The sequence below is a fragment of the Rhodamnia argentea genome, chromosome 5 (genome assembly GCF_020921035.1).
Source record: "Rhodamnia argentea isolate NSW1041297 chromosome 5, ASM2092103v1, whole genome shotgun sequence".
Taxonomy (NCBI): domain Eukaryota; kingdom Viridiplantae; phylum Streptophyta; class Magnoliopsida; order Myrtales; family Myrtaceae; genus Rhodamnia; species Rhodamnia argentea.
Window position 1 is genome coordinate 2775704 of NC_063154.1, and position 27659 is coordinate 2803362.

Below are 27659 nucleotides of genomic sequence, written 5' to 3' on the forward strand. Positions count from 1 at the left end.
GTATAAATATTTATTGGGCTTTGCCAGCATAACGGTCTTCGGGTGATTGTGAGAATAACAACAGTATGTTGTGAGCCACAAATTCTTATAGAGTAAACCCCACATCAACTTTTAGTTAATTGTTATCTGTTCTTTTGTAGCAAAAAAAAAAAAAAACAAAACCGTTAACATAATAGTCACCCAAAGACTATTATATAATCAATTTTCATCTTTGATTGTGTGCAAGCACCGCGCACGAGTTTTGCCGATGGATCATCAAACTCGTGAAGGGCTTCGCATCCTACCGCAAACATAACGAATTTTTCAATAATTTTGCAGTGCGATTGTACTCTGCTCATCACATAATTTACAGGACGAACTTACAAGAAAAATGTTTATTGTTATTTTCATCATCATTATTATTATGTGAGAGACTTTATTATTGGGGGAGATAGATCTGAGGAAGCTGAAAAGGCCAACTCTAGGTTGTAGCAATATGAAAAGTGATCATATGGCTGATCTGTCCAAAGAGCGATTTGTTCCACGTTACAGCTCACTTCTCATCGCCCAAAAGCATCACAAGGCTGGCCATGCAGTAAGATTTTGCCTCTAACCATGTAGAATGGGAAAAAAGAAGACAAATTTTTTTTTTTTATCGTTTTTCTTTATTGCTCCTTCATTTTTTTTTATTCTAAACAATAAAGATGCATGAGTACGAACATTCTAACTGCTTAGATACATAACAATCTGCACGCGGTTGGTGAGATTTCAAATGGTTGAAACGAGTGATTCTTGAATTCTAACGTCCCAATCAATGCGCCAATCTCGAGAGGTTTACTCTCTCTCTCTCTCTTACTTAATGAACTTGAATGTGTCGGTGAAATCCAAAGCACGTCCTCGCCAACATTTTCATTTGCAAAATCACTTAACTATCAACATGTTGGGTAAGTCTGGTGAGGTGGTGACTGGGAGAGGATGAGACGAGGATTCTCTGTTAAATACCTCAACAAGTTCTTAGACATTAATTTATTTCAAAGAGATATGTATCCATAGTTGAGATATTTCGAGAGACATATTGAAGTACGGTCTACGGTAAAGGATACAAATTCCTATGAATCGATGGGAATTAGAGATGGGAGACGATAGTGGAGCGAAATAGATCTTCTTTCTTTAATTATTTTTAAATTTATTTTGATTGTTTAAACAATTAATTTCAAAATTTTTGTTTTACCCTATAAATAAACTTTCTAATCAATTTGATTTTTCTCTTTCCGGGATCCAAATAAAAAGCGTGGATCCCCAAAATTCGCTTGCAATATTAGCATCGGGCTTACAATCGACCTATCAAAATGAGTCATAACTACATTGCTTAATCTAAATTTGATGAGTTGGATTCTTATAAAAGCCAGTTATATTTAGTAATGAGTTATAAATGGGTTTAGAATGTTAAAATAAAAAATAATATAAGTGTTAAATGGGTTCGGAATTTACGTAAACCTAACCCACTTCTATGAATCCTTCTCTCTTCACTCTCTCTCACCTAGTCAGCTCACTTGATTTTATGCTTGCTCACTCTATGTTTATCTCGGTTTGGGTATGAGTTTTTCGATATTTGGGTGTGAGTTTTTCGATGTTGGATGTGTCATTAATTTTGTTTTTTGGTCAAAATGTGTCACTAAATTAGTATTACATGGAAGTTGGTGAAAACGAGTTAGTTGGATCAATTTCGGTCGGATTATTTACGAGCCGGCCAACCCATCTGTTTGACGGGTCTGCCTACAACACAGGTCCTTCTTAAGCCCAATGGCGTACGGTTCGATTAAAACTTCCATCTCCGGTTTGGGTTTAGGCAGGCTCCATTCCGGTTCGGTCGAGCAGTTTAAACCGGTCCGGACCGTCGACTCATCCCCTCTTCCCGCGCCGGTCCAGTCACACGCTCACGCTCTCGCTCTCGCTGTCGCTCTGTCTCTCTCTCGGAGTCATCGTTGCTTCGGAACTAAGTTCTAGGGCTCGTTCTTTCAGAAACGATTGGAAAAATCCCCAAATCTCCATCATTCATCGCACGATGACTCTCTTCTTTACCTGATCGAACGAATTAGTCACGCAAAGCAGACTCTTCTTTGTCGATCTTCTCGCAGCTGCCTCTTCCTCGCATGGAAGATTCCTACACCGGCCTCCCCACCAGCCACCTGCTGGGCTCCGTCCCTGTACGGTCTCCTTTTACTCTGGTTCTCTCCTCATTTGCTTTATTGATGAAATTAATCAGTGAATGTAGTCCTCGTGCGCGTGATCTTGCTTGCTGGCTATTGCCTATTTTCTCTTGCGGATGAAGACGGAAGTAGTGTATGCTTCTTTTGTTCGGTTTCTTTTAAGCAAGGAAAGAGTGGGTTCTTACTCTCTTGGCTGAAATAGGAATAAACTAGTTAGAGCCCTCACACTGGCAATGTAAGTTCGTGTGGTGGCGAAATATAGGAAGATCTTTTGCTTTTCTGTCGTTGTGGTGTCCGTACTGAATCTTCAATCAATTGGACTCAATGGGAATCTATGGTGAATTGCTGTCGTTATTGCTTCTCAATCTGCTTTAGAAGGTACGGTACCTTGCAGCTGTTTACTTTGGTTCATAAAAGAAATGGCCTTTGATGAGTGTACCATGAATGGCTTTCGGGTAGATTGCAAGAACAACTGCTTTTAGTTAGTTTATCTGATCCACATGAAGTACATTTGCTCTGGTAGGATAAATTGATTGGTTTGTATCTTTCTCTGGTCCCATTTGCATTTTGTCCGTGAGATAGGATAATTCCAATTCAGGATGTTATGAGGATAAATGAACTCGTGATGATTTCATTTGCTCGTCCTGACAAATTTGTAGAGTTCATTCCAGCGGCTCTACAGGTTGGCCTGTTATTTATGGGGGAAACCCTTGTGGCTTTGTTTGCATGACATTGTCTCACCTTCTCCATATCTTGTCAAAACAGACTCTATTCTTTGTGTGCTGTTGCTTAATCTGTTTATTCTTCTTTCTTTGGATTTGTGATCTTTACCCTTTTGATCTTAACCCTCTTCTTCACTTTTTTATTAACCTACAATATGCAGGCTGTTGTTGATGATGGAAAAAGTTCCACTAACTATGAAGGTATGAGATTTTAATACTCAAATCCTTTGAGCCAAGCAAATGTCATCTATTCTACTCATGACAGTCTCACACTGATATTATTTGTTGTTCTGTTGTGATCATTTTGCAGGACCAGAAGCAAATATGCAGACTTTTCCTCCGAACAATGGAGGAGACAGAGGGCGTGGCTATCAATCTCTTGCAGGACCAAGTGGTATGGCGAGGCTATCAATATTATTGTATTGTAACATCCAAATGGTCGGAGAATACAAGCATTTACCTTTCTTACAGATATGAGGTTTGATTGTTTTAACTTTGGATGTGGATATGAGATGAGTTAGTCACACCATTCCTCCGAACTGTTTGCTAAAGTTAAATCGATTATGCAAACATTGAATATAGACTTACATAGTTTTTACCATGGTTAGTAGATTATGATTATCAATATCATAACAATCTTTTCGTCAGTCTGACTTGAAGAATGCCAATTGTGAACTCCATCATTATTTTCTTATTCTTAATTGACCCATTAGAGGCCATTGAACAAAAATAAAGTCAATAGTGTTAGATTTCTCTTCGCATCACTCATCTAGTGTGGCATAAATCAGTTGCTCTGTAGCATAATGGTAATTCCTGTCAAATGAGTAAATGCAAATTCTCTGTATCTGCTGTGCAAATGTGATAGGTTGATCCTTATCCAGGTTTTTCCGTCCTTGTCTCCTTAGCTTCTCTCGCTATTTACAGTATCATTTTGTACGTAAGATACAGCTTAGGTTCGCATGAGAAAAAGGAAGAAAAGGTTGATGTCACAGTTTTCTACTTTGTGTTTAAGGTCCATGGTGCATGCAACATGACCTCAGTTCCTGGGAGCTACTTTTCATTGACCCATGTTTGTTCAGTCTCGTCTTCTTGATGAGAAGGAAAGTGTGTGGGATTGGGTTGGTATTCATCCTATCATAATAGAGCAAAGGCTTTATCTTGCAATTTGCCTTTTCGTGTCCAGGTTCCATCAATTTGGCATCCTCTGGTTACTGCCAGAATGTTTGTCTAGCTATGGGTTGAACAAATATGTATTAACTTCGCTGCTATGATTTCTTTTTGATATTAGTAATGAGTTTTCGTTTTACCGACAGCTGATATTAGCAGTGTCTTCTCAACTATTCTTGCAGAGACATTTGAACAACAACCTGCAAGCAACTGGAGAGGAGTCTTTAGCATCTCATCCTATACACAATATTTCAATGTTGATACAGATATAGTGTTAAACAGATTGCTGGGTTCGTTGTTTCCAACTGGTGGGGATTTTTCCAGCAAGATCGATGCAAATCCAGATCTGTAAGACCTTCCCATTTGTTGTTTATCTTATCTTTAATTTTTCATTAATTCCTTTGTTGTGCCTTTTGGTCCTTTTGTTGGTGGGGAGAGTGCCAATTTTCTGTAGAAACAGATTAATGTTGTTCAATCTACTATTTGCATTGAATAAACAAGTAGAAAAGAAAAGGAGCTGTAGTGCCCTAATATGTTAGGCATTGTAGAAAATTATTTGCTGTGCAGTATCTTGATTTGTTGAATAGTGAAACTTCTGTCTATTTTACACTTTCACTTCCATCATCATATGTGATTATTCTGGGAATCATTTAGATGAGTACCTAACAGCTGGTTGTTAAATTCTTATATTGGTTAGATATGGGCCTATCTGGATCTCCACTACATTGATATTTGTGATTGCTGCCCTTGGAAACTGTGCTACTTACCTCATGGAAAAGAATTCTGACGCAAGTACCTCATGGAGCTTTGATGTTGGCTATGTAAATCTTGCGGTTTGGTCAATCTATGGTTATGCAATTTTGGTTCCGCTAGGATTCTACTTCTTGCTTCATTATCTGGGATCGAATGCCAGCCTCATAAGGTTTTGGTGCATGTGGGGATACTCGCTCTTCATCTTTATTCCGAGCTCTGTAAGTGTCTATTTATATGCTGTTCAATGGAGGATCCATCAATCTTTCCAGCGGCTTTTCTCTAACGTATCTATTCTTTTGTTACATTTTTGTGTAATATTTTTGCTGCAATTTGCCAAAGTTAGGACTCAAATAACTGCTATAGATAATTAGACCCCTTTTGGAACTCACTTGATATTCTAGATGGATTTTCTTAAGCTTAGGCTCCTTTTGTTTCGCAGAAAATGAGTGAGCAGAAAATCTTTTCCTAAAAATAATCTTTGTGTCTAAACATTTGCGTAGATGATGAGAATATTTATCGTTTTGTCAATTTTTGTAAGCAATATAGGGGATCATTTTTTGGAAAATGTTTTCTTATTATTTTTCGCAAAATAAACAAAGCCTCATTTAGATAAGAACATGTTCTCCGTATATAAGATATCTCTTATTTGACTTTCTATTTTATTTAAGAATCTTTGCATTTATTCTTCCCGTTTCCCACATCCCTATTCCATTACTTGTATATGTTCTTAATGAGGAAGGGGAGCCATGGCGCAGCTGTAAAGTTGTCGCCATATAACCTGGAGGTCATGGGTTGTGGAAATGGCCTCTTGCAAAAATTTCAAGTTGAGGCTGCACACCTTGGACCCAAAATGATCCGTTCTCCCTTCCTTGGATCCCACGCATTATGGGAGCTTCCTGCTCTGGGTGCCCTTTTTTCTTCATGAGACTTAGTGATTGTTCCGACCACATAAGTGGTTTATGTGCCTTTGGTGCACGCTTAAAGTTTTTTACAGAACAATAGCTATATGTTATTTCCTCTGCATAGCCTGAACATCTAGACCCTTGATGGTTTGTCTAGGCCAGTATGTAGATTTGAATATTCAACTTGTCATTTAGTTAAGTTATCTAACACAAGCAATATTTCTTGCTTCCAGTTACTTTTGTTGATTCCAGTTGAGGCTATCCGTTGGATCATCATACTCCTTGTTGGTGGGGCCTCGGCTTGCTTTGTTGGATTGAACCTTAGGTCATACACGGAAGGGAACGATCTTACAATCATAGTGGTAGCTGCCTTTCTACTGCAAATGGCTCTAGCAATTTTCGTCAAGGTCTGGTTCTTCCCATGATGATCCAGAAAGGTACTTCTCAAGGATCGAATCCCGTCTACTTCGACTTTTGTCTCTTGTGACATTTGATAGCTGACTGGATCTCAACTGGCGACAAGTCTCTTTGAGTTTACAGGTCATGTAACGAATAGCATTGTATTGTATCGACGATCTTGCTGCATTGAGTCTGAGAGGATGAAATGTTGAGGACGAACCTTTAATACTTCCACGGAGGTGGGGCTTTGTCTTGCAATTTTTCCATTGTTTCTCATCAGCTATTAGGGTGATAGTTTTGTCAAAAAGGAAAAGGAGACGTGGCCGGCCTGATAACTCCCTTTTGAACTCTGGTGCATTGCATGTGGAAGTCAGGTTTGTAAATACGGATCTGCCTTTTACAAGTGAGATTAGCTTTACACGTTGGATGCGAACTGTTCTGGGTTTTCAAGTCCGGTTTGTATTTTGCTGGCGGTGACAATGGTATGAGGATGACACGTTGTGTTCCACGTGGTTGGTAAGTGGTAACTTGTTAATTGACAAAGGGACATATCAAGCCTCACGGGTTCATGGAAAGTCTAGGCCGACCCTTTAAAATTCACTTCGTTACTATCAATTTGGACTTATCTGGGTATAAATACTGAGGAGAGGCGTTCGTCCTACGTCAACTGCAACTTGATTGTATTTTGGATCACGGCTCTGTTTTGTCTCCATCGATGGTGTTTCATTGGGTACTTCTTTTGTATGCCATCAAACACGACGCATCTTGATGTGATGATTGTCGAGAAACTGAGACCAGAACCGACGAGGGGTTAGAAGTTGAAACGCGAGAGGCAATGAGTATAAGGTAAATGACAAGTATCTTGTTATTCCAATTCGCGAGGTTCTGAAAATCGAGAGGAGAAATGAGTCGACTCGCCCCGTAACATTCACCGATTGGGTTCGAATCAATTGGTAACTCCCAATTATAGAGATTCATGTTTTGCTGAAGTATGTAATAATTTGGTTGGTCTTTCGCTTGAACGTTTTTGCTCGAATTCGCACGTTATATCCATCTTGAATTCGTAGATTATCACCTAATGGCAAAGAGTCCTAATCTACAAATCAAAGCTAAATTATAGCCACACGAGCGATTAAGATCTCACATAAATTTTGAATTGAGGCAGCTCGGATTTTTCGCCCAATTCTATTCAAATATTAGAACAGGCGAGGTCATTTTTTCATCCTATTTTTAAGTCAGTGGAATGCTTTCGTTTGAATTCGCACGTCATATCCATGTCTATAACTAAAACGAATTCGTAGATTATCTCCTAACAGCAAAGAGTCCTAATCTATAAATATCTACCACGTAATCGATTAAGATCCCACGTATTTTTTGAATTGAGGCAGTTCGAATTCTTCACCCGATTCTATTCAAATATTAGAACAGACGATGTAATTATTCCATGATTCAATCTTTTAAGTTGGTTAGTCTTTTACTTGAACGTTTTTGCTTGAATTCGCGCACTATATCTATGCCTATAACCAAAATGAATTCGTAGATTATGGTCCCACAGCAAAGAGTCAATGATCTACATATCGAACGCAAATAGCAACCACACACAATCGATTATGATCTCACATATACTTCGAACCGAGGCGGTTCGGATTCGTCACCCAATCCTATTAAAAAATTAGAACAAACAAGAGGCGATTTGTACGATCCAATCCGTAAGTTAGTTGGTCTTCTATACCTGGGCGTTTTTTTCGCTCGAATTCGGACGCCGCATCCATGCATACGATCGCAATGATTTTGTAAATTATCGCCTTAACAGCGAAGGAGCCTTCATCTATCGAACTTAAATAACGACCACGTAAAAGAATAATCGAATAATATCCAACAAGAATATTTGGAATTGAGGCGGCTCGAGTTCTTCGCCCCCCCATAACAGACGGGGAAGAACAAATGATGGGTTCAATGATCGAAAGTCCGTTAACGAGGGATATCCCGAATCCAGCCGGGGGCTGAATCAGCCCCACCAAATTCGTTCGACGGTTGATGTTTCCCCTCCAGTTTCTCGCCCGCGCAACGCCGCGCAGCAGCCCCTACCGGCTATATATAACATTGCCGCTAAACTTGCTTTTGCTCTCCGTTCGCTGTTAAAAATCGATCGCGGTCGCGGGGACAGATCGCGGGGTTTTTTTTGTTTGTTTTCCCCCTCTCTGAAAATCAGGAGAGAGTTCGCATTTTGCTGTAGATTTTTGTGCTCACGTGGCCTGCTGTCATTACACGTTCAGAGGAATCCAGATCAGCGAGGGGTACTGTGTTTTTTTTGTATTTTTAATACCAAGCGAGAGTGAGAGAGAGAGAAGAGAAGAGACGTGTCACGTCTTGTCGGCCGAGTCAGGCTCAGTAATAAAGAACCCTATTGTTTCCCCGCGCCCTTTTGCAGATGCCGACTCGCCCGCGTGGGACGAAGCGACTCCCCGAGTTGAAGGCGGCCAACGGGAACGTGGACTCCACCCGAGCCTTCGTCAGGCACGTCAAGCGCCTCGTCATCAAGGTTCGTCCCCCACTGCTTATGGTCGGAATGCGTGTGGCTTTTCCTCTTTCGTGGGGGCGGGGAGCGCCTTCCGTGTCTCGTCTTTCTTCCCCGAGCCCTGGGGCGAATGTTCCATTGACGAGCCGAATGTGCTGGGTTCGGGTCTTGGGAGATCGGGTTGAATGCGCGTGTGGTCGGGGCTGGCTCTCGTTTTTGGTTCTCGTTTCGAGTGTGGTTGAAAGCTGAATTTGGCGGGAGATGATCGATCCCTGGCTGCAGCGTTTGGGTTTTTTGGCGTTGCCTGGCGGAGAATTTTTTTGTTTGGCTCGTTCTCAGCTTTTCGTGCTTCTTTAGGAGCTCGTCAATAGCAAATGCAGATGTCAAGACTAGTTATTTTCGGCATATCTTTTGTAATTTTGACCTGGTTATCTCTTGTTTTACTCCGACAATTGTAGGTTGGCACTGCGGTTGTTACTCGAGCAGATGGGCGGTTGGCACTCGGAAGACTAGGGGCTCTATGTGAGCAGGTACACCCCTTAACGTCATTCATGGTTTTGTGCGTTGTGTTTTCGGCCGGGTTGAGAGAGATTTAAGTGCCACAGAGTAATATGCCTTTCCTGAGCAGATAAAAGAATTGAACTTACAAGGATACGAGGTTATTCTGGTCACGTCCGGTGCTGTTGGCCTCGGTCACCAGAGGCTTAGGTACCGTAAGCTAGTAAATAGCAGGTTTGTATCGGTAACCCATCCATGACGCATTTCATCGTTTGGCCATTTGGGCTATATCTTGTTTACATGGAGAACTTAATTCTTTTTTTCCAAATATGTTGCCACTAGGAACTCATGGATGGATTTTGCTTTCATCTGTTCCAAACTCTAACTCAAATTGCATATTTGAACACAAGTTATATTGGGCTTATGTTCTTCTATAGCAATTAAAGGTTCTTAGAGCGGGCGTTCACTTTGTGTGACAGCTTCGCTGATCTCCAGAAGCCACAGGTTGAACTTGATGGGAAGGCTTGTGCAGCTGTCGGACAGAGTAGTCTTATGGCCTTGTATGATACCTTATTCAGCCAGGTGATTGAATTATTCCCTATGTTCAACTTGTACGGGTTTTCTTATGGTCTGTTTGGGCACACGTCTAGCTGGTTTTGCCACCATTCCCTTTGGGGCTTATGGACTAAGATGCTCTAGGTCCTTTCTTGTGCAGTTGGATGTTACATCAGCTCAGCTTCTTGTGACAGATCATGACTTTAAGAGTATAGACTTCAGGATGCAACTCAATGAGACTGTGCAATCGTTGTTGTCTCTCACAGTTGTTCCCATCTTTAATGAGAATGATGCAGTCAGTACGGGGAAAGCTCCATATGAGGTATGGTCCTTCGTTTCGGTACTTTGTAAATGTTGAGTGATTTGTAAATGAATGTCTTTTTTCTTCTGTTAACTTCCTAGCCTCAGTGAACAAATGAAGAGAATTCATCGAGCATCTCCGGTTGTTGGAATTAGATCTGGCAAATTCCGTGTAAATGTCTATTGACGTGTTCTTTTTGCAGGATTCGTCTGGCATATTCTGGGATAATGACAGCTTGGCAGCACTGCTTGCTTTGGAGCTCAAAGCTGATCTTCTTATATTACTCAGTGATGTTGAGGGTCTTTATAGTGGCCCGCCTAGTGATCCGAAGTCCCGATTAATTCGCACATACATCAAGGAACGGCATCATGGTGAAATCACCTTTGGAGATAAATCTCGTGTAGGGAGAGGTGGTATGACTGCGAAAGTTAATGCTGCTGTTAATGCAGCACAGGCTGGAATCCCTGTGGTCATTACCAGGTATTGTCGACCTAGTTTTGTCTGCATGCTTGTCTTAGTTCTTTGGGATAAAATATCTCTTTATAGCATTGGACACTATCGGTAAGATGCACAATGATCTGCATGATGCTGTGTAGTGCTTTGAACGCAAAGTGTTTCTTGATCATCGCTGCAGTAGTAGAAATCAAGTTTTCAAGATTTTGAACAATCTCTCAGTGCAAACCCCTTCATACAATATCTCTTTTTTGGTAAACCCTTTTATTGTGGTCAAGCTAGATGGAGTGCTCACAATTTGATCAATTCACTAAAAGATAGTAGGCCTGTAATTGCTTTGTTAATTAGTACTTGCTAGATTGTGTAACGACGTACTTTTTGTTTTTTCCATAGTGGGTATGCTCCTGAAAATATCCTTAAGGTTCTTCAAGGAGAGGATATTGGTACTTTCTTTCATGAGGATGCACATTTGCGGGTACAAAGCCAAGACGTCAGTGCAAGGGAAATGGCTGTTGCAGCCAGAGAAAGTTCACGGAACCTTCAGGTGGAATTCTTAGCTTTGTGGTTTAGATTGTGATTGTTTTGCTTAATACCTTCTTGTAATGTGATAAAACTAGATTTGGTAGTTCCCTGTTCTCTGCATAGCTGATAGAATTTAACAAATTGTAGAATTTCGCGTCTAGCAGCTAGTGGTTTGTTGAAGATGTCATGTCGTAGACATGTCTCCTAGCCATTTGAAAGCTTTGTAACTAATTTGCAGGACAGAACCATTGAAAGATCTGGTCTATGCAGTTGTTTACTTAGTGCTTGTTTCTCTTGACTTTTTATTCAAATGAGGGGCACATTCTTCTAGTTGCAGCTTGCAGGGGAAGGTGTTGGGTCTTGAATATATATATATATTTCTAATATCACATGTTTACTAATTTAGTATAATGATTTTCTAGTCTTTCAACAATCCCAAACCGACTCCCCCGCCCCCTCTCTCTGACCCCAATCCTCCCAAAAGATAAGCTTCGGTGCCTTTCACCGTTACACGTGATACTAACTTAACAACTCAGGAAGGCTGGAATACAATGAAACCCTAGTACGGGCAAGGCATGATTTAGCATCTCTGATTCTTCTTTCATCTTTATCTTGACGCGAAATTCATCTTAGGCTAATTCCCCAAAAAACTCCGACCTGTAGGTCCAATACCAATTCTGCCCGATTTTTTTTTTTTTTTGGTCTCAAAAACGGATCACCATATTTCACTTTAGTCCCAAATTTGCCTCCCGTATCGGAGAATCCCCATTGACTAATTTTTGATATTATCAACACGAGCCTATTCACAAGTTTTACAAGGTATTATGAAGGCGTAGGTTCTGATAACGAATCTCTAATGTGGTCCCGATGTTGATAATTTTAAAGAAACTAGTGGCGATCTTTGGACGCGGCGGCGACTACAATGAGAGTAAGAGATTTTTGAGACGGCAAAAAGAAAAAGCTCAGGGCTGAATTAGAATCGAACCTAAAGCCGAGAGTTTTTTTATTTATTTATAGAAATTAGGCCAGTTCATCTCTTTTATCTCTTTGTCATCGTGTTGTTGATGGAGAGAGAGAGAGAGAAGGCTGGATAGTTGCGAGGTGATGGTATGAACACACTTTAAAAGCGTGGACGAGTTCTCGTCCGTCCATTGAAATCTCGTGGAAGTTGGGCGACGCAACTACGTCCTTTCCACCATCCTTCTGCCGATCCCTTAAAAGACGCAGACATGTTATTTCCTCTGCATAGCCTGAACATCTAGACCCTTGACGGTTTGTTTAGGCCAGTATGTAGATTTGAATATTCAACTTGTCATTTAGTTAAGTTATCTAACACAAGCAATATTTCTTGCTTCCAGTTACTTTTGTTGATTCCGGTTGAGGCTATCCGTTGGATCATCATACTCCTTTTTGGTGGGGCCTCGGCTTGCTTTGTTGGATTGAACCTTAGGTCATACATGGAAGGGAACGATCTTACAATCATAGTGGTAGCGGCCTTTTTACTGCAAATGGCTCTAGCAATTTTCGTCAAGGTCTGGTTCTTCCCATGAAGACCCAGAAAGGTACTTCTCAAGGATCGAATCCCGTCTACTTCGACTTTTGTCTCTTGTGACATTTGATAGCTGACTCGGTCTCAACCGGCGACGAGTCTCTTTGAGTTCACAGGTCATGTAACGAGTAGCATTGTATTGTACCGACGAACTTGCTGCATTGAGTCTGGGGGGATGAAATGTTGAGGACGGACCTTTAATACTTCCACGTAGGTGGGGCTTTGTCTTTCAATTTTTCCATTGTTTCTCATCAGCTATTAGGGTGATAGTTTTGTCAAAAAGGAAAAGGAGACGTGGCCGGCCTGATAACTCTCTTTTGAATTCTGGTGCATTGCATGTGGAAGTCGGGTTTGTAAATACGGATCGGCCTTTTACAAGTGAGATTGGCTTTACACGTTGGATGCGAACTGTCGTGTCTTCAAGTCCGGTTTGGATTTTGCTGGCGGTGACAATGATACGAGGATGACACGTAGTGTTTCACGTGGTTGGTAAGTGGTAACGTGATAATTGACAAAGGGACATATAAAGCCTCGCGGGTTCATGGAAAGTGGCGACCGACCCTTTAAAATTCACTTCGTTACTATCAATTTGGACTTATCTGGGTATAAATACCGAGGAGAGGTGTTCGTCCTACTTCAGCTGCAACTTGATTGTATTTTGGATCACGGGCTTTGTTTTTGTCAAAGGAAAGAATTCTCAACGGCATTGATTTCGAAACTGCTACAATTCCTCCACGATTTGGTCATCCAGTCAAATCATTTCATTCCAAAAATCCTCCTCTGATTTCTCCAGATTGATATATCGCTCTTCTTGATTATTCACCTTCTATGTGAATGTCTTTATTTTAAGAATTAGAATATTGTGTATTAGGAAATCACTCCTTTCTAATTTCATGTATTCTTTCTTTAATCTGCTAGACTTCTGTATTATAAATAGGAGTGTATCCATACAGTTTGAAATGTGTGAAGAGAAATAATACACTACCTCCTATTTCCCACTTGTTCTTTCCTTTCTCTTCTCTAATATTTTAACATGGTATCAGAGCTCTTCACTGCAAAAGCAAACATAGTCTCTTGATATATTTATGTTTTTTCTTTTCCTTGAAATCTCCATGGAAAAATTACCAATCTCGGCCCCTCAATCCCACACCATTACCCTCCTAGACACCGGAGTAAAGCTTAATGGTGATAACTATGTTGTATGGAAAGCAAGACTGCTTCCACTTCTCCGGGCAAATAAACTTCTGCCCATTGTTGAAGGTATCTCTCCTTGTCCTCCAACTCATATCACACAAACAAGTGCTGATGGAACTACCACGGTTGTTCCGAATTCTGCTTATGAAGAATGGTCAGTACATGATCAAGTAGCGCCGGCATGGATTCTCAACACCTCGACCGACGCAATTGTCGGACAGCTCTCAACATTCACCTCTTCGGCAGATGCATGGCGATTCATAGCCACATCCTATGCAGCGCGAAATCATGCTTGAGCAGCTCAACTACGGATGCGATTACAAACTCTTCGTAAAGGTAACCAAACGGTTACAGAATTTCTTCAACAAGCGACGACCATTGTAGATCAACTCTCCTCCATTGGTGAAGTTATCTCTCCTCAAGAATACCAAACCCATGTGTTTCGTGGGTTAGGTGCGGAATATCAGAGTCTTGCGGTCTCTATTTCGGTTCAATGTCGGTATCAAGACATGACCCGTGAGACACTCCATGGTTTACTTTTATCTCATGAGGCTCGACTTGAACTCATGGAACCCTCGATGCAAGGTCCGGCTGCATTTATAGGGAAGGCTGAAAATGTCTTTCCTTCAAACTCATCTCAATCTCCACAAACCGGTACGAACTGTTTCTATAGATCTAATTCTCATCAATTCTCTAGGCCTATGAGAATAACACACGTGGTCTTGGGCCACAAAATGCAAGCGGATTCTCAAACATTCGCAATCCTAGGCGTGGCAATGGTGATAATAGATGTCAAATTTGCAATAAATTTGGCCACAGAGCTAATGTTTGTAGGGAAAGATATATGCAACAGCAACTTGAGCAATCCCATACATCACCACAGCTCAATTTGGCGGAAATTCTTCCTCCGCCGTCTGTTTTCTCCTCGTAGTCATGGCACCCAGATTCGGGTGCTACCCATCACATGACAAACAATATCTCTCAGCTGTCTAATGTTCAGCCCTATCCCGGTAATACTCATGTGACCATAGGTAATGGATCTAGCTTGCCCATCACTCATACAGGTAGCTATATTACCCCAATTTTTCGTATGTCCGATGTCTTAGTTGTTCCTTCTATCAAAAAGAATTTCCGGTCAGTTCGTCAATTCTTTGAAGAAAAAAATTGTGATTTCATATTCTCACCTACTTCTTTTATTGTGAAGTGTCGCCATTCGGGGAGAATCATACTTCGAGGAGATCTTGATCATGGCCTTTACTCCACTTTCACGTATTCAGCCTGGACTTCTTCGCCAGCACTTGCTTTTCCAGCGTATAAGATAGATTCCATTCATAAATGGCATTTCCGTCTGGGTCATGCGTCCTACAACACAGTTAGTCGAGTATTAAATAAATCTAGAGTATCTGTTTCTCCTTGTCCTGCATGTCTCTCTAGCAAGAGTCACAGTCATGTTCATCCACTTTCCACAAATAAATCTTCAGCCCCCTTACAACTAGTCCATTTTGATGTATGGGGATCGGCTCCTGTAACGTCTTTTTTGAACAATCGTTATTATATATGCTTTACCGATGATTTTTCTCGGTTTTCTTGGATATATCTCTTTGAATCCCGTGATCAATTTCTTTCTATCGTCATCACATTTTTAAATTTGGTGGAAAATCAACTTAACACTACGGTGAAAGCTATTCAAAGTGATAATGCAGGGGAGTTTTAGTCTGCTCCTTTCCGCAAACTCTTGCAAGATCGAGGAATCCACCACCGTACCTCTTGTCCGAGACTTCATCACCAAAATGGCACTGCTGAAAGAAAGCATCGACACGTTGTAGAGATGGGATTGTCGATGCTCCATCATGCCTAAGTTCCAACTCACTTTTGGGATCTTGCATTCGAGAGTGCTGTTCATATCATTAACAAGCTACCTTCAGTAGTTCTCAACCATAAGTCACCTTGGGAGGTTCTCTACCACATTAAACCCTCAATTCATCACTTGCGAGTCTTTGGGTGTGCGCTTTATCCAAACCTTCGACCTTATGCAAAGAACAAGCTAGAACATCGATCTCATTGCTGCATTTTTTTGGGTTATCCTCCTAGCTTCCGTGGTTATCGATGCTACTCTCTCAAAGATAATCGGTTCTATATTACTATTGATGCTATTTTTGATGAAGACTTATTTCCTTTTATTTATGCTGCATCATCAGTTCATGTTGGCCCCTCTCGTGTTTCATCAACAGATTCAAAATTTTATGCTCAACCAGGTGGCATTTCTGCTCCCGCCAGTCCACTTATGGCCTCTGCAAATCAAAATCATTCTACCTCCATTTTGCAGGACTCCTCTACTGAATCAATAGCAGCACATGTTGTGTCACCATCAACAGAGAATGTTTCACCTAATTCCACAAGTTCTACTGCATGCTTTACTAATCAATATAATTCCTCTACTGATCAAACAATCAGCCTCTCAACTCAGTCAGAACCATCTCCTGGTTTGCCCGCGGCTCCTACACACCTCATGGTCATGCGGCTTCGAGACGGTACTTTGACCCGACATCATCTCACTAAGGACCACACATACGCTCTTCATTCTATGGTCCAGCCGATACTCACTCCAACTTGTTTTAGTCAAGCAGCTAAGGATCCTGCATGGAGAATTGCCATGGCCGAAGAATAAACAGCCCTTACGAAGAATCAAACCTGGGTTCTTGTCCCTCGTCCGTCACAATTTAAAGCAATTGGATGCAAATGGGTATTTCACATCAAATATCGTTCAGATGGTTCACTTGAAAGGTACAAAAGGAGATTGGTGGCCAAGGGATATAATCAGCAAGAAGGCATTGATTTCCATGAGACTTTCAGTCCCGTTGTGAAGCATGTGACTGTCCGTACAGTGATTTCATTTGCCTACAGTCAAGGTTGGACACTTCGGCAACTTGATGTTGAGAACGCATTCCTTCACGGCCACCTTACTGAGGAGATTTATATGCAACAACTACTAGGTTTTGTTGATACTAATCACCCCGATTATGTTTGCAAACTTCAACGGTCGCTTTATGGATTAAAGCAAGCACCGCGAGCTTAGCATCAAAGGCTAAGTTCTTTCCTCTTATCTATTGGTTTTCATGTCTCTTGTGCTGATTCTTCGCTATTCGTCCTACATACATCAGCATGTAGTGTATATCTCCTTGTATATGTGGATGACATCATCCTTACAGGATCTCCCCAAGCACCACTATCCACTTTAATTGCATCTCTACAACGGGAGTTTGCTCTCAAAGATCTTGGTGACCTCCACTATTTTTTGGGGATAGAATTACGGCACACTGACCCTGGCCTACTTTTGCATCAAGGGAAATATGCTGCTGAAATTCTTAAGAAGGCTAACATGGACAAAGCACGGGCTATTGCTACACCATGCCTGATTAGCTCGGATCCTCCTTCTTTTCATCAGGGTGCTCTCTTTCATTATTCTACACTGTATCGTAGCATAGTGGGTGCACTACAATATCTCACCATTACTCGATCAGATCTTGCTTATGCTGTGAATACTGCTTGTCAGTTCATGCATGCCCCTACAGAAACCCATTGGCAATATGTCAAACCCATTTTACACTTTGTCTCTGGCACTCTAAGTCACAGCATCCTCTTCACTAAAGGATCTCAAGAGTTCCTTCATGCTTTTTCCGATGCAGGATGGGCTGGTGACCATGATACTAGACGCTACGTGGGTGGTTATGCTATTTTTCTTGGTTCTAATATTATCTCATGGAGTTCTCGCAAGCAAAGAACAGTTGCTCGTTCAAGTACCGAGGCAGAATTCAAATGTCTTGCTAACACCACTGCTGAGATCATATGGATTCAAGCTTTGCTTTCTGATTTAAGGATCACACTCCAAAAGTCACCGGTACTGTGGTGTGATAATATTTCAACTATCTACCTCAGTGGTAATCTTGTTTTTCATGCTCGGACGAAACACATAGAGATTGACTATCATTTTGTTCGTGAGCGAATTCACCAGCGTCAATTACATGTTCAATATATCTCTTCGACGGACCAACCGGCGGACATGTTCCCTAAAGCCCTTTCAGGGTCTCGGTTCCTCCTTCTTCAAGACATGCTTACTATAACTGCCGCCCCATCAGCTTGCGGGGGGGTGTCAAAGGAAATAATTCCCAACGACATTGATTTCAAAACTGCTACAATTCCTCCACGATTTGGTCATCCAGTCAAATCATTTCATTCCAAAAATCCTCCTCTGATTTCTCCAGATTGATATATCGCTCTTCTTAATTATTCACCTTCTATGTGAATGTCTTTATTTTAAGAATTAGAATATTGTGTATTAGGAAATCACTCCTTTCTAATTTCATGTATTTTTTCTTTAATCTGCTAGACTTCTGTATTATAAATAGGAGTGTATCCATACAGTTTGAAATGTGTGAAGAGAAATAATATACTACCTCCTATTTCTCACTTGTTCTTTCCTTTCTCTTCTCTAATATTTTAACAGTTTCGTCTCCATCGGTGGTGTTTAATTGGGAACTTCTTTTGTATGCCATCAAACACGACGCATCTTGATGTGATGATTGTCGAGAAACTGAGACCAGAACTGACGAGGGGTTAGAAGTTGAAACGCGAGAGGCAATGAGTATAAGGTAAATGACAAGTATCTTGTTATTCCAATTCGCGAGGTTCTGAAAATCGAGAGGAGAAATGAGTTGACTCGCCCCGTAACATTCACCGATTGGGTTCGAATCAATTGGTAACTCCCAATTATAGAGATTCATGTTTTGCTGAAGTATGTAATAACTCGGTTGGTCTTTGGCTTGAACGTTTTTGCTCGAATTCGCACTTTATATCCATGCTGAATTCGTAGATTATCGCCTAACGGCAAAGAGTCCTACTCTACAAATCAAAGCTAAATTATAGCCCCGCGAGCGATTAAGATCTCACATAAACTTTGAATTGAGGCAGCTCGGATTTTTCGCCCAATTCTATTCAAATATTAGAACAGACGAGACGAGGTCATTTTTTCATCCAATCTTTAAGTCAGTGGAATGTTTTTGTTTGAATTCGCATGTCATATCCATGTCTACAACTAAAACGAATTCGTAGATTATCGCCTAACAGCAAAGAGTCCTGATCTATAAATATCTACCACGCAATCAATTAAGATCCCACGTATATTTTGAATTGAGGCGGTTTGAATTCTTCACCTGATTCTATTCAAATATTTGAACAGATGATGTGATTATTCCATGATTCAATCTTTTAAGTTAGTCTTTTACTCGGACGTTTTTGCTCGAATTCGCACACTATATCTATGCCTATAACCGAAATGAATTCGTAGATTATGGTCCAACAGCAAAGAGTCAATGATCTACATATCGAACGCAAATAGCAACCACACACAATCGATTAAGATCTCACATATACTTCGAACCGAGGCGGTTCGGATTCGTCACCCAATCCTATTCAAAAATTAAAACAAACGAGAGGCGATTTGTACGATCCAATCCGTAAGTTAGTTGGTCTTCTAGACGTTTTTTTCGCTCGAATTCGGACGCCGCGTCCATGCATACGATCGAAATGATCTTGTAAATTATCGCCTTAACAGCGAAGGAGCCTTCATCTGTCGAACTTAAATCACGGCCACGTAAAAGAATAATCGAATAATAGCCAACAAGAATATTTGGAATTGAGGCGGTTCGAGTTCTTCGCCCCCCCATAACAGACGGGGAAGAACAAATGATGGGGTTCAATGATCGAAAGTCCGTTAACGAGGGATATCCCGAATCCAGCTGGGCGCTGAATCAGCCCCGCAGATTGGATGGTGCCGGGTCGATCCGGTCAAGAAGCTGACCCCACCAAATTCGTTCGACGGTTGATGTTTCCCCTCCAGTTTCTCGCCCGCGCGTCGCCGCGCAGCAGCTCCTGCCGGCTATATATAACATTGCCGCTAAACTAACTTTTGCTCTCCGTTCGCTGTTAAAAATAGATCGCGGTTGCTGGGACAGATCGCGGGGTTTTTTTTGTTTGTTTTCCCTCTCTCCGAAAATCAGGAGAGAGTTCGCATTTTGCTGTAGATTTTTGTGCTCACGTGGCCTGCTGTCATTACACGTTCAGAGGAATCCAGATCAGCGAGGGGTACTGTGTTTTTTTTTTGGGGGGTGGGGTTTGGCATTTTTGTTTTATACCAAGAGAGAGAGAGAGAGAGAAGAGACGTGTCATGTGTTGTCGGCCGAGTCAGGCTCAGTAATAAAGAACCCTATTGTTTCCCCGCTCCCTTTTGCAGATGCCGACTCGCCCGCGTGGGACGAAGCGACTCCCCGAGTTGAAGGCGGCCAACGGGAACATGGACTCTACCCGAGCCTTCGTCAGGCACGTCAAGCGCCTCGTCATCAAGGTTCGTCCCCCACTGCTTATGGTCGGAATGCGTGCGGCTTTTCCTCTTTCGTAGGGGCGGGGAGCGCCTTCCGTGTCTCGTCTTTCTTCCCCGTGCCCTGGGGCGAATGTTCCATTGACGAGCCGAATGTGCTGGGTTTGGGTCTCGAGAGATCGGGTTGAATGCGCGTGGGGTCGGTGCTGGCTCTCGTTTTTGGTTCTCGTTTCGAGTGTGGTTGAAAGCTGAATTTGGCGGGAGATGATCGATCCCTGGTTGCAGCGTTTGGGTTTTTTGGCGTTGCCTGGCGGAGAATTTTTTTGTTTGGCTCGTTCTCAGCTTTTCGTGCTTCTTTAGGAGCTCGTCAATAGCAAATGCAGATGTCAAGACTAGTTATTTTCAGCTTATCTTTTGTAATTTTGACCTGGTTATCTCTTGTTTTACTCCAACAATTGTAGGTTGGCACTGCGGTTGTTACCCGAGCAGATGGGCGGTTGGCACTCGGAAGACTAGGGGCTCTATGTGAGCAGGTACACCCCTTAACGTCATTCATGGTTTTGTGCGTTGTGTTTTCGGCCGGGTTGAGAAAGATTTAAGTGCCACAGAGTAACATGCCCTTCCTGAGCAGATAAAAGAATTGAACTTACAAGGATACGAGGTTATTATGGTCTCGTCCGGTGCTGTTGGCCTCGGTCGCCAGAGGCTTAGGTACCGTAAGCTAGTAAATAGCAGGTCTGTATCGGTTACCCATCCATGATGCATTTCATCGTTTGGCCATTTGGGCTATATCTTGTTTACATGGAGAACTTTATTCTTTTTTCCAAATATGTTGCCACTAGGAACTCATGGATGGATTTTGCTTCCATCTGTTCCAAACTCTAACTCAAATTGCATGTTTGAACACAAGTTATATTGGGCTTATGTTCTTCTATAGCAATTAAAGGTTCTTAGAGCGGGCGTTCACTTTGTGTGACAGCTTCGCTGATCTCCAGAAGCCACAGGTTGAACTTGATGGGAAGGCTTGTGCAGCTGTCGGACAGAGTAGTCTTATGGCCTTGTATGATACCTTATTCAGCCAGGTGATTGAATTATTCCCTATGTTCAACTTGTACGGGTTTTCTTATGGTCTGTTTGGGCACACGTCTAGCTGGTTTTGCCACCATTCCCTTTGGGGCTTATGGATTAAGATGCTCTAGGTCCTTTCTTGTGCAGTTGGATGTTACATCAGCTCAGCTTCTTGTGACAGATCATGACTTTAAGAGTATAGACTTCAGGATGCAACTCAATGAGACTGTGCAATCGTTGTTGTCTCTCACAGTTGTTCCCATCTTTAATGAGAATGATGCAGTCAGTACGAGGAAAGCTCCATATGAGGTATGGTCCTTCGTTTCGGTACTTTGTAAATGTTGATTGAGTTTGTAAATGAATGTCTTTTTTCTTTTGTTAACTTCCTAGCCTCAGTGAACAAATGAAGAGAATTCATCGAGCATCTCTGGTTGTTGGAATTAGATCTGGCAAATTCCTTGTAAATGTCTATTGACATGTTCTTTTTGCAGGATTCGTCTGGCATATTCTGGGATAATGACAGCTTGGCAGCACTGCTTGCTTTGGAGCTCAAAGCTGATCTTCTTATATTACTCAGTGATGTTGAGGGTCTTTATAGTGGCCCGCCCAGTGATCCGAAGTCCCGATTAATTCGCACATACATCAAGGAACGACATCAAGGTGAAATCACCTTTGGAGATAAATCTCGTGTAGGGAGAGGTGGTATGACTGCGAAAGTTAATGCTGCTGTTAATGCAGCACAGGCTGGAATCCCTGTGGTCATTACCAGGTATTGTCGACCTGGTTTTGTCTGCATGCTTGTCTTAGTTCTTTGCGATAAAATATCTCTTTATAGCATTGGACACTATTGGTAAGATGCACAATGATCTGCACGATGCTGTGTAGTGCTTTGAACACAAAGTGTTTCTTGATCGTCGCTGCAGTAGTAGAAATCAAGTTTTCAAGATTTTGAACAATCTCTCAGTGCAAACCCCTTCATACAATATCTCTTTTTTAAAAACCCTTTTATTGTGGTCAAGCTAGATGCAGTGCTCACAATTTGATCAATTCACTAAAAGATAGTAGGCCTGTAATTGCTTTGTTAATTAGTACTTGCCAGATTGTGTAACGACGTACTTTTTGTTTTTTCCATAGTGGGTATGCTCCTGAAAATATCCTTAAGGTTCTTCAAGGAGAGGATATTGGTACTCTCTTTCATGAGGATGCACATTTGTGGGTACAAAGCCAAGACATCAGTGCAAGGGAAATGGCTGTTGCAGCCAGGGAAAGTTCACGGAACCTTCAGGTGGAATTCTTAGCTTTGTGGTTTAGATTGTGATTGTTTTGTTTAATACCTTCTTTTAATGTGATAAAACTAGATTTGATAGTTCCTTGTTCTCTGCATAGCTGATAGAATTTAACAAATTGTAGAATTCCACGTCTAGCTGCTGGTGGTTTGTTGAAGATGTCATGTCGTAGACATGTCTCCTAGCCATTTGGAAGCTTGTAACTAATTTGCAGAACAGAACCATTGAAAGATCTGGTCTATACAGTTGTTTACCTAGTGCTTGTTTCTCTTGACTTTTTATTCAAATGAGGGGCACATTCTTCTAGTTGCAGCTTGCAGGGGAAGGTGTTGGGTCTTGAATATATATATATCCAAGGGGGCTGGTGTCCACACCAGCTAGACACTAGCTCCCCAAGGTCCAAAAATTTCTAATATCACATGTTTACTAATTTAGTATAATGATTTTTTAGTCTTTCAACAATCCCAAACCGACTCCCCCACCCCCTCACTCTGACCCCAATCCTCCCAAAAGATAAGCTTCGGTGCCTTTCACCATGGAGTTTAAACTTTTAGACTGGGTTCCTTGCCAGGATGATATTGTTTTACAATTTGCTAATCCTCTATTTGTTCTTTAGGCCATATCATCTGAGGATAGGAGAAAAGTCCTGCTCGACATAGCTGATGCACTCGAAGCAAATCAGGAACAGATAATGAAGGAGAACGAAGCTGATGTTGCTGCTGCAGAAAAGGCTGGATATGAAAGATCTTTGATTGCTCGGTTGGCTCTGAAGCCTGGAAAGGTTGGAGATATTAGTATCTAATTAGTCTATTGCACCCAGTAAGAAATTGTCTCAACACATCACTATTTTATTTTATTTCTGAATGCAGATAACAAACCTTGCCAATTCTATACGCGTACTTGCAAAAATGGAAGATCCAATTGGGCGTGTTTTGAAGAGAACAGAGGTAAAAGAAGGGTTCTTAAGCATTTCTTGCTAGGACTTCTTTTAGTCTCTAACATGCTAGTGCAAGCATCAACCTCTTTTCAGAGTTTGTTTTACGTTAAACAAGATCCCTACCACTGAGAAAATCATTGGCATATTGATTATGGAGTTAGAATGGGAGTAATTGTTGTTGACATATTAGAAAATAGGTCTTCTTCATGTGAAGTGCTGGTGATTTTCTATAGCTTTTCTCATTCTTTTGTTGATTTTGCATCCAGCTTGCTGATGGGCTTGTCCTAGAGAAAACATCATCTCCTTTGGGTGTCCTGCTTATAGTTTTTGAGTCTCGACCTGAAGCTCTAGTTCAGGTAATTACTTATTTTACTTTTTCATGGAGTGCTTTTCAGCAATTTATCAGGATCTTTATCTCTTGGGAGGGCTGAGGTATGGGTCTAATCTGGGCTGCAAGGATAGGCACATTGTCTTAAGGATCTATTTGTTTGGATATCTTATTTTGATTTTTTAAACATTCGAGCAATTTAAACTATCTCATGGAAAATGGTCCAACCTTACTAGGTAGTGCACAGTGATACTCTTGTGCAACATAAAAGCATGCTTGACGTCAAGTACTTATTGTGTACTTGTGACATATGGATCAGCGACTATCTATGCTTCTAAAATGAGTGGCAATTGCATGAAGGTTTGTTTTGAAATGGGTTGAGGATCCGGAAAAGCTTGGATATGCATGTTGAAAGTTGACACAGATATAGAGCTTACGCACAGCACAAGTATTGCTTTTACTTCTTAGGTTGGTTATCCGTGTGTTTTTCTTTGCAATATTTAGGAGTCTGATGTTATTTCTTGGTATCACAAAGTAGGGATGCAGTCAAGTTCATACTTAATGTTTTTTATTACGCAACTGAGCTATAACTTAGCTAATAACTCGTATGAATGATTGTCATTTTTTTAATATTCTAATATTTTGACAGATAGCTTCATTAGCTGTTCGAAGTGGGAATGGGCTACTCTTGAAAGGGGGTAAAGAAGCCAAGCGATCAAATGCCATTCTGCACAAGGTTTAGTTCATATAGCTTATTAATTACAACAGTCTGGTTGGCAATGAAATTACTGCATCACGTTTCTCATATTCTCTCAAATCATAAGGTCATTACCGATGCTATTCCAGACAGCATTGGTGGGAGACTAATTGGACTTGTGACTTCGAGAGAGGAGATACCGGATTTGCTTAAGGTGAGTAAATATGTGTAAGGAACATCTATCTAATCTCTTGGCGTCTATTATCATGATCAGTTGGGGGAATCAAGTCTCCGTGGAATTATTGTGTATCAGCTTGATGATGTTATTGATCTCGTAATACCAAGGGGGAGTAACAAGCTGGTCTCCCAAATAAAGGAATCAACTAAAATACCTGTTCTTGGTCATTCCGGTGAGAAAGAACCCACATGCTAATTTTAAATTCATCTTATCTCTTACGAGAAGAATGTGTTCGTTGACTGATTACATTTAATCACACTGTTTGTCTGCTAGATGGAATATGTCATGTTTATGTTGACAAGTCTGCGAACATGGAAATGGCAAACCGCATCATCGTTGATGCGAAGGTAGATTATCCAGCAGCCTGCAACGCAATGGTATGTAGCATATGCTTGTTTCTTTATCTTGATTTAAAATCCTGGAAGGGCTCGTGCTAACTTGCAACAATTTTGTTACTCTATGATTCTGTGATCCTTATTATATCTGCTTGGAAAGATACAGCCCCGAGTTTTACTACACATATTGAGAAAATTACGACAATTGAGAAGGATAATGTTACAGGATACTGTTGGGTGCTTTTTCTTTTGCCGGGTGACTGTAGATGTACTGCATTTGTATCGGTTTTTTCTTGCTTTGGACAGTTGGACTTTGGCTTACGTCTTAGGGCTTTCTGCACTTCCAGGAAACACTTCTCCTCCATAAAGATTTGGTGCCAGCTGGTGGACTTAATGCAATCGTGTTTGGGCTTCGGACCAAAGGTTCTGTATTCTATCATCTGAAGAAAAAATAAATTGTGTGGGAGCCCTGACAAGGAATTAGGATGATGACTTTTAGTTGATAAATCCCACTTATTACTCGAGCGGAGATGTTGTGTAATCAAAGCTTGAAAATTGAGAATCTTTACAAATGCTAGGCAGGGAATGTTGAATTTGTTTTCTCGTTCTCGTTTTATAGGTGAATTTGCCTTTTTCAGTGACTAGATTTTAGATTTGAAGACAGCTTACATCAGGCTTATTGTTTTGAATTTTGTCTTGCTCGTCTCCAAATGCAAAAGAATTTTGTGGTGATTATTTCTCTTATCATTTTACAGCTAGAAAACAAAAGTAGCCACCATTCTAGCAACTTCGATGTTCTGTCCAAGTACAGACAGCTATTAGCCTGCACTGAAGCATATATAGTGTGCATTCCCTCATTACAGCATGCATATTCAAATCTCCGATGCAATTGCTTAATCCTTTGCAGGTGTTACTTTATATGGGGGACCAAAAGTGAGCTCCATGCTGAATATCCCGCAGGCACTGTCCTTGCATCATGAGTACAATTCAATGGCATGCACCATCGAAACTGTAGATGATGTTCATCAAGCCATTGATCACATTCATCAATATGGAAGGTACTTAGCTATCTCCAAATTTAAAATTTTGGGTAAGAAGCCTGCAAGAAGCAAGAAAATATGGTGGAAGCTGGCCAGGAAACTGACTATTGCCCTCCTTTTGCCAGTGCACACACTGATTGCATTATAGCAGAAGACGGCGAAGCTGTGGAAACCTTCCTACGTCAAGTTGACAGGTATTGAGTTATTCCGTAACTTTAAACTCTTGGGCAGGCACAACTTTTTGAAGACACCAATCATATATCTTATGTTGATTCGGAAAAAATATTCTTCCATTGCTGATATGTGCTGCACATATGCTGCAGTGCTGCTGTTTTTCACAATGCCAGCACGAGATTCTGTGACGGAGCACGATTTGGACTGGGTGCAGAGGTACTAGTCTTATTTTTCATCAATTTTGAATGGTAATCAATTGGATCATGGATATTTTCTTCTGAAGAGCACTTTCAAATGGCCTCAATAGGTTGGGATAAGTACAAGTAGAATCCATGCTCGGGGTCCAGTTGGAGTTGAAGGATTGCTAACCACAAGATGGTAGCATTCTGAACTAGTTTTTTCAGTTCTGGTTATCTGAAACAAGAAGAGGAACCAAATCATTCGACACATTTCCTAATAACTGTGCATCCATTGATATTGAATGTACACATGCTTAAACTACCAAAGCACGTTCATAAATGAAATATAGCAAGTTAAACTATGCAGCAATGCCAATATAATGCCGGATGATGTTGCTTTTGTTTCGGGTATTCTGGTTTCACTTGAGTGGTTGAATTGCCTTCTCTTTAATTGCAGGATCCTCAGAGGGAATGGACAAGTGGTGGATGGTGATAAAGGGGTCACTTACACCCACAGAGACCTCCCCATCCAGTCTTAAGCTGTTTCCGGTGGGGTGCAACTGCTGCTGCTACTGCTACTGCTACTGCTGCTTAAAATTTATTCACCCCCTTGTAAAGGGGCAGGCAAGTGCGGCTGACATATGGATGCTGCAATCGTTGTAAAGCGTAGTTCCGCGTTCACTTTGTTACCAAGCTATTGAAGCTATCGAGTAGAAAGAATTGTTTGTTGTTGGCCTCTCTCGATTCTGGTCTTGGTAGTTCCAGCTTTTTTAGTTTCCATTTGTTACTGCAAGTATTCTGAAGTCTTCGTATGGATTATTTTTAGTTTCCATAATGTTACTGCAAGTATTCTGGAGCCGTCGTACGGATTTTTCTTTCTTCCTCGAGATTTCTGGTCGCTCATTGCGGTTGTACTTCTTCCCATTCTTCTATAACTGCAGCAAAGATTGTACTTTGGTGCCTAGTTTTGCTTCTTCGTTTTGTTAATTCCATTTCCCCTTTTTTCTTTGTTCCTTCTTCCTCCTGTTTACACGCATAAGCAAAAGCAAAACAGGAATCACATCCCACTTTCCTGAATGTGTCCGACATCACCTGCTCCCCTGAGGCGTATGTATGGCTTGAAAAGCCAAAGTAAACAAGAATGGAAACTTCCCAAACAAAGCAGTCATTCGTCCCCAGCTTTGGATTTGCAATCTGAGGATTTCTACACCGGAAATTAGTAACTACAAAGCATAGTTAACAATTTCCTAAAATCTGTGTACCAATTTTCGTGATTATTCTC

At 41.2% G+C, this 27659-nt stretch overlaps 3 protein-coding genes across 6 annotated transcripts; all 3 read left to right on the forward strand.

The window, feature by feature from the left end:
* Positions 1 to 1928: 1928 nt before the first annotated feature.
* Positions 1929 to 6366, forward strand: LOC115743675 (protein YIPF1 homolog). The gene is made up of 6 exons (XM_030678570.2): positions 1929 to 2186; positions 3073 to 3112; positions 3222 to 3305; positions 4261 to 4426; positions 4776 to 5049; positions 5967 to 6366. The coding sequence occupies exons 1-6, from the start codon at positions 2133 to 2135 to the stop codon at positions 6156 to 6158; spliced, it is 810 nt and encodes a 269-aa protein (XP_030534430.1). The 5' UTR covers positions 1929 to 2132; the 3' UTR covers positions 6159 to 6366.
* A 2150-nt stretch (positions 6367 to 8516) lies between these two features.
* Positions 8517 to 27338, forward strand: LOC115743674 (delta-1-pyrroline-5-carboxylate synthase). Of its 4 annotated transcripts, none has more exons than XM_048279340.1 (20): positions 8517 to 8674; positions 9109 to 9180; positions 20727 to 20806; positions 21075 to 21177; positions 21311 to 21472; positions 21655 to 21932; positions 22298 to 22448; positions 23066 to 23230; positions 23319 to 23396; positions 23653 to 23742; positions 24364 to 24450; positions 24539 to 24625; positions 24725 to 24821; positions 24923 to 25026; positions 25332 to 25407; positions 25892 to 26042; positions 26150 to 26218; positions 26348 to 26414; positions 26506 to 26576; positions 26835 to 27338. In XM_048279340.1, the coding sequence occupies exons 1-20, from the start codon at positions 8564 to 8566 to the stop codon at positions 26914 to 26916; spliced, it is 2181 nt and encodes a 726-aa protein (XP_048135297.1). In that variant the 5' UTR covers positions 8517 to 8563; the 3' UTR covers positions 26917 to 27338. The 4 variants fall into 4 exon arrangements, with proteins under 4 accessions (XP_048135297.1, XP_030534426.1, XP_030534427.1 ...); XM_030678566.2 differs by having other exon boundaries at positions 8518 to 8674; positions 20727 to 20830; XM_030678567.2 differs by lacking the exons at positions 8517 to 8674; positions 9109 to 9180 and adding exons at positions 19972 to 20122; positions 20557 to 20628 and having other exon boundaries at positions 20727 to 20830.
* LOC125315154 (delta-1-pyrroline-5-carboxylate synthase-like) lies at positions 9482 to 11049 on the forward strand. Its single transcript, XM_048279342.1, has 5 exons — positions 9482 to 9519; positions 9595 to 9730; positions 9864 to 10025; positions 10207 to 10484; positions 10851 to 11049. The coding sequence occupies exons 1-5, from the start codon at positions 9497 to 9499 to the stop codon at positions 11032 to 11034; spliced, it is 783 nt and encodes a 260-aa protein (XP_048135299.1). The 5' UTR covers positions 9482 to 9496; the 3' UTR covers positions 11035 to 11049.
* Positions 27339 to 27659: the final 321 nt, after the last annotated feature.